Source organism: Mytilus trossulus, chromosome 4 (assembly GCF_036588685.1).
Source record: "Mytilus trossulus isolate FHL-02 chromosome 4, PNRI_Mtr1.1.1.hap1, whole genome shotgun sequence".
In the NCBI taxonomy this organism is placed as follows: Eukaryota; Metazoa; Mollusca; class Bivalvia; order Mytilida; family Mytilidae; genus Mytilus; species Mytilus trossulus.
This window is the reverse complement of record NC_086376.1, coordinates 8,796,373-8,803,711: the sequence shown is the minus strand read 5'-3', so window position 1 is coordinate 8,803,711 and position 7,339 is coordinate 8,796,373. Positions and strand designations below refer to the sequence as shown.

At 31.2% G+C, this 7,339-nt stretch overlaps 1 protein-coding gene across 1 annotated transcript in view; it reads right to left on the bottom strand.

Moving 5' to 3' along the window:
• Positions 1–4,151: 4,151 nt before the first annotated feature.
• LOC134714595 (myosin-11-like) overlaps positions 4,152–7,339 on the bottom strand; it is a 38,833-nt gene continuing 35,645 nt past the window's right edge. The window contains exons 30-33 of the mRNA XM_063575968.1: positions 6,941–6,982; positions 6,750–6,791; positions 6,224–6,295; positions 4,152–4,371 (exon numbers count right to left, since the gene is read on the bottom strand). Coding sequence (XP_063432038.1) covers positions 4,316–4,371; positions 6,224–6,295; positions 6,750–6,791; positions 6,941–6,982 — 212 coding nt within the window. The 3' untranslated portion in view covers positions 4,152–4,315. The remainder of the gene's footprint in view (positions 4,372–6,223; positions 6,296–6,749; positions 6,792–6,940; positions 6,983–7,339) is intronic.

Here is a 7,339-nt window from a genome sequence, read left to right as displayed (position 1 = left end):
ATATTGTGTTTTGTCTCGTGACCGACGTTTGTATTGATTTTGCTTTTCTTTCTTTTCTTTCATTTTTTGTCTTTGATTTCTTTTAAATAAAGCGCTTTTGGAAACCTCACTTTTTGGACTTTTGATTCGGCTTGTTTTGTATTTTTCTTAATATGTGTTGTAACTTTTATTTTTCAGCTCTTTTCGTTTAGTTTCTTCATCTCTTTGTAATACTTAATTCTCCCTTTTCCGAACATGAAATTCTTCTGTTCTGCAATTAAATATTTTACTCATTTATTGACAAATTACGATGGTTTTTTATTTTTATTTTAGATAATTATTCATTTTCTATTTGATCATAACTACCATTTTATATTGCTGTTCTTATCGAGTTTTTTATGATTCTATATATTTTCAAAGTTTGTAATTTGGTTATTTTGTTTTGTCCTCTGATCTGAAAACATAAAATCGAACTGAACTTGTTATTTAAAAACAATAAAATTTAGTTCATATATCATTTGATAATACGAACTGCTTTTAATTGTGATGGCCTAGGAGGGTGATTGGCCTAATGAGTTCATCTAGAGTAACAAAAAGCCTGGCAATTTTAAGATACGCTCGTGGCGAGATTTGTTCGACTTCGATCCTAATTAATCGACAGTTATTGCAAATATTTAAATTTTAGATCGACTTGGTGTCCGTTTTCTCCTACCTATGATGACAGGTTAATAAAATAAAACAAATGTCGTTCGTTTATACATGTAGTGGTGTTAAATACCAAAACAAAGAACAAACTTTAAGAAATAATTTGGAAACACATAATGTATAGCGTCCCGAATCGAAAACGTTCAAAACGTGAGAAAATTGTTCAGCGGACAAACTCGGAAGACATCTGAAATTGTTAAAAAACGAAGTCATTTCCACTTAACAGCTTATCATAAAGTATGTTATCGTATTGTGGGGTGACAGTACAATTACGCAAAATCTCTATTTTGTATGCTACGAATTGAATATTTAATATAATGACGTTGAAACTGAGTGTTTTAGTAAAACTTCGACATTGGAGAATCGACTTTTCCCGATGCCAATGCGTTTTATTTGTGGTGCGAGTGGTGTGTAGGAATAATTTATGAAAACAATTTTTTTTTCATCTGATAGTTTAAAAAGCGATAATGTTTGATAACTTACGATTTTCCCATGGCGAGGATTATTCATTTTTGAAAAAAAAATCAGCTTTGACCGTTTCACATCAACGCAAAAAAACAACAACAATGACGTCATGAATTATATATGACGTTTATCATTCATGCGAATTTTCGTGGATTTTAAACTCTTCCTTAGACCACAAAAATTCCCGCAAAAGTTATTTTGCGAATAATTTGTTACGTCTGACACGCATATTTGTGACGTTTTGGCAATATTTGTATCATTATTTGAAACTATTATGAAAAGTTTAAGATTTTTTATTTTTTATTTTTGGAAACAGTAATACCTGCCTAATCTATGGATATAAATTTCATAAAGCTGAAATATTTAGATTTCATAGAAGAGTTATTTATCAAATTGCTCTGTCCCATTCCATGGCATTGACGCAATAACGTGCTTTACATCGTAACGAGTCAACAAAAGGTAATTAAGAATGTATGTCATGAACAGACAGGATCATTGCGTATCAATTATTTTTTAGACACCCTATGATAGAGAAAAGGGTATTTTACCGATGAGGAATGGATAGTGGACAATTAAAAAGTTGAAATCATCATGTTTGTCAAAGATTTTAATTTGAAGCGGTCAATCTGTGTCAATATCGTGAAAAATATCAAGTTATGATCAGACCTACTAGTTTTGGTAGTATCTTGATTTCAAGTTCATATGATATGTAAGTACTCACATAATCAGAAACTATTGAGTAAAAGGACATCAGAAATATATCCGAAATTAAATCTAAGAAGTTTTTGTGGGTCTTTTTGTCTTTATAAGAGGTTTTCTATTAGTTCTATACTTCTACTTTATTTCCATGAACAAATTAATGATCAGTGTATTAAAAGAATAACCATTCCAGGAATTCAAATAGCGTAATAAATTAGCGTCTGACCAAACAACAACCGTATGGTAATTTACGCATTCAATACGTGCATTCGTGAATGTGTTGTTCGGTTATTCGTTAAATATTTTTCTAATCAGAATTCTTGGATTAGATATTCTATAAATATTGGTAAAAAAATCATGCACGGTATGTGGGTGGGAATTTTGAACAAATTGTTTGATAAAAATCACAAGTTAACACATCAAATGCTGATGATAAAAGAAAGTGACCACAATGCACTTACACGTGAACTCGTGTTGACCCGCAATGCCATTTTTTCGGTCATCCGGTCATGCATTGGTCATAAAAGAAATTTCTCTGCACGTGAAAACAAGTTATATAATTTCAATAATTTATCGTTTAATTAAGTAGGACACTCTGACCCTTTGACCAGACTAGAGACATTATACATTTACGGTAATAATAGCTCATTCTTTTATTTAAGTCGGTTCGGTTTAGCCAATTAAACAGAATTATCTTCTCTGCTGTCTTAAATTATTTTATTCCGCTTAATTTTCAATTAGCAAATAAAACTGGTAATTGTCTCCGTAGTTGTGTATTTGGTTTATTAGAATATTATTTCGTTTGTTTACTTGTATTTTCGTTTTTTTCACTACTAGATGCATGCCATCTTTTCAAGTCCTGACTTGGATTTTTAAATAACATAAACAACAAGTCATTTGTTTGATTTATTTTCTTATGCGTATAGTGATTTTGTTACAAGAACTTTTCCACCATAGTTTTTGTTTATTTATAAAGTTCAATTTATTTATACACGTATGCATGTGTATGACCAATACTATGTTGGTGTTGATGTGTTTACCTTGGTTTTAGTTCGTAACCCGGATTTGTTTTTCTCTTAATCGGGTTATGACTTTGAATAGCGGTATACTAGAACTACTGTTTTTTGTATTTCCCTTGTTGAAAACTTACACTTGATTACGTGAAGCTATGTACTGACTACGGCTGGTCCTTGTAGTTCTGTTATGACCTTTATAATTTATAAAGAAGTGCCATAAATTGTACAGACGACAGTAGGAAGTCTAAGCGGCAAAAAAAAACATGTTTTGTTCTCCATTTTTCAGAGCAGGCCACTGAACGAAAGACTCCAAAGATCCTTGAAATATTGGGATGCATGATATAATCTCCGCTGGAATTGTTGCAACACTAACGTTGAAAATTAACTAGAGAAAACAAAGTACGACAAAATCAACAGAAGACTCTTTACAACAACAATATACAACGTAACCTAATTATATATAAAAATTAGGGAAATGTGCCAAAGAGAAAAAAATCCGATCAAATAGCAGAAAAAAATCAAATACATATTTTACAAATCCTATCCTGTCTTTTTAAATCACAATAGATGTACAATGTATGTAAACTATTGCCATCGTCACTTGACACTCACTGTTATCTTTTCGTGCCCACAAAGCATTTGAAACAAACAACTTAGTATTTAGGAATGCTCTTCAGATAGTCCACTAGAAAAGGAATGTTTGCCAGCCCTACTCAATTTTATAATCTGGCCACTTTTGACTGGTAGACTTTTCCAAAAACTACTTAATATAAAAAAGAAGATGTGGTATGATTGCCAGTGAGACAACTCTCCACAAGAGACAACAACGTTACAAACAATAACAACTACAGGTCACCGTACGACCTTCAACAATGAGCAAAGTCAGCTATAAAAGGCCCCGAAATGACAATGTAAAACTAACGACCTTCTTCATGTAATTCTTATTAATGCAGGTTGCACGTTAGATAATATAAAAGTTCTAAGTAGGATTTTTTCGTGCCGACTGACTATTCATTTTAATCTTATCCTACGCATACTTATTTTTTCTCGTCATTCTATAGCACTAACCGGGCCAGGATATTCATTTAAAAATCATCCTGCTCTTCAGAAAATTAAAGGCCGTCCGTTTAAAGGTTTAAGGAAGAGGTATTCGATTGTTACAATTACACAGATGTATGGAATCAAAATGATTTCTTTCACGCCAGATGCGAAAGCCTAAATCCAACAAGAAAACAAACATATTAGTGTGATTTACATATGAAATACGAATAAACCAAAAATATGAAAACATTTGTGTAATTTTATTTTATTGATATTTTATCAAGCAAAGCTATATTAATTTTACACACACATATATGATAAAATGCTTTTAAATATAAGAAAAGAAAAATAGTAAATGCTGATTCGATTCAAGAAGTATAAATCAAAGTTCATACTACTTTAAAAAAAGACTACACATTTTGGATATCTGTTCTTTTTATTATTCTGCCTCTGCTATTACGCTGACCTGGAAAAGATGTTAAAAAAAATTTGAATAATTATTACGCATTGAAATACGGCATGACAATAAAAAAAATTGTATTTTTAATATTGTAATGTTACACCACTACTTCAAGTCAGGGTGGATGTTGGTGCCTATCACAACATTTGAACCCGCTGCGTTTGTTTGCACCTGTCCTAAATCAGGAACCTGTTGTACAGGGGCTGTCGTTTGCTGATGTAGTATGGCGTTCATTATCACTGAACTAGTATATATTTGTTTAGGGGCCAGCTGAAGGACGCCTCCGGGTGCGGGAATTTCTCGCTACATTGAAGACCTGTTGGTGACCTTCTGCTGTTGTTTTTTATTTGGTCGGGTTGTTGTCTCTTTGACACATTCCCCATTTCCATTCTCAATTTTATTCATATGTGTTTTTCGTTTTTCATATTAGACCTATCGATTTCCTTTTTGAAAGGTTTAAAAACTAGTATTTTTTGAGACCAACTATAGCTTGCTGTTCGTTGGAACCTATAATGGTTTACTTCTTACTAGTTAAGACTTGGATGATAAGTTGCCTCATTTGCCTTTATACCACATCTCCATATATCTACGTATGAAGTAAGACTTATATCTTTTTACTTTAGTTTGTATGTGCTGTTATATAATTGCGACAAAAAAATTTCAACAAGAAAAATGAAAAAAGTCTTATGTTTTGTCAAAAAAAAGTTCTCAACCCAACCTCATTGTCAATTTCAAAATGTAATTCAAGATATTAAGCGCTGCGAACTAGACTATATCGCTGTAATTTTTTATTCGAAGTCCACAGTGTTAAAAGCGAATAGGCCTTCAAAATATTACCTATACCTATAAGAAGATCATAAGCTTCTTATGAATCAATGGCTAGAACAATTCTTGGATATGCATTTAAAAAACCCTGACAAAATCAAACGTAGTCAATCGACGAAACAAGCATAAAACAACGGCCATATTACTTACTTCGTACAGTAAATTTACAAAGAAAATGGTGTGTTGAACCTGTTTTATAAGCGAGCTAAACCTCCCACTTATATGAAAGATGTTTATATTTCTGTTATAAAGAGAAAATGTATGGAGAAACCAATACAGAAATAAATGTGACAGTAATTGGGATCTAGCAGTCAATACTATGTTAACATACAACAAGATGAGACCATTGATTATGGTAATTCTCAAGTGTGTTATCAAAAAAGCAGGCGCTTTTTGTTAAACTGTTAAAGTGACTAAAAATATATGTTATATATGTAAACTCTTGAATCTACTCATGATGAAATTTACTTGATTCTTAAAATTCAGTTTCATTTGTTTTGCACTAAAAGTTTCAGGTATATGTACTAAGCTTGCACCATTTAGATAATTTGCAGAAATTTCGGTTTACTATTATCTTCTCATTCGTATTAGTTTTTACCTTCCAACTTGGGGTATAAGAAGGGCACCAATGATTTTTATGTTAACGAAACGCACAAATGGCATTCCGAAATGTGAACTGGTATCTTCAAAATAAGTTTTTACAACCACTGATTCGATGCAGCTTCCGAGGGAGGTTTCATCCCCGAGGATAGCATCAACAAAGTAGTCAGCACTTCTCTGTTGGTAAATTTACTGGTATGAAATAATGAATTATTCAAAACACCCAGATACATAGTTTGTTTTATTCGTAGTCGGAATTAAACATGTATCTATGAATGATTTTTTGCATATAAATGCTTTTCAATTTCGAATTTCATTTCGCCATCATAATGTTTTGGTTATTGCGCCACTGATATGATTTATGTACACGAAACCTGCGTATGACGTACCTTATTTTAAGTCTTTTTACTCTGACATCAGAACATGTTCTTACCTTGAAAACTATGCACTTCTGTTCCATGAGAATCATCAAAATTCTGAGATTCAGGATAAGTAGAATTTTCACCTGCAAAACAAATACATTTATGTCGGTTAAGGACTTCTTTAGTTTTTTAAATCAACTGTATATAAATAAGGCAAATGATTGCGTTTCATAAAGATAAAACGCTATCTAGAATGAGCATGTATGAAAAAAGTAACACACACTTTGGAGTAATGTACAAACCTCTTCCAATGGTTCGTCGGTAAATAGTAGTTTTGTATGGAACTAATTTCTTTAATTGTCTATGGATAACAAAATTCCCCTAACTTTTTTGTACAAACATTGTAATTTTGTGAATTGATGTGTTAAACACTTTATTAAAAGATTTTGAATATTTATCATGATACGTTAGGCTAACAAGAAGCAACTTCAAACATAAATAACTGCTCAGATAGTATGTAAACTTCATCAATAACTCTTTTTTTAATGTACTAAATTATGTTTTCATAATACTATACAGTACATTTGTAATACATACCTAGTGTATCTGATAATTCTTTTTCTAAATTTTCTTTCTTTTCTGAAATATACAATGGAAAACAATTGTCATATTACTTTAATTGTTTAAAGTAACCTAAAGTAACCTAAAGTAAACTTCATCAATAACTCTTTTTTTAATGTACTAAATTATGTTTTCATAATACTATACAGTACATTTGTAATACATACCTAGTGTATCTGATAATTCTTTTTCTAAATTTTCTTTCTTTTCTGAAATATACAATGGAAAACAATTGTAATATTACTTTAATTGTTTAGTCTGTTTTTATTGGTATCCATATGACTTGGCTCTGTACTTGTACATCCCGTTATTGTGATATTACTTTTTAATTTTTGTATTCTTGTCTTTCATTTTTTCTCATATGCTTTGTCTTTAAGCCTTTTAATGTTTCTTTGTTACACTGATGAGGCTCTGTACTTATAATACATCCAATGATTGTTTAATGATAAAAATTTTAACCTTTATCTTTCAAGTCTGCTAATATGCTTTGTCTATATGACTATTTATGTTTCTTTGTAATATACAGCGTGGCTCTGTACTTATACATCCCGTTATTGTCTTTTTCG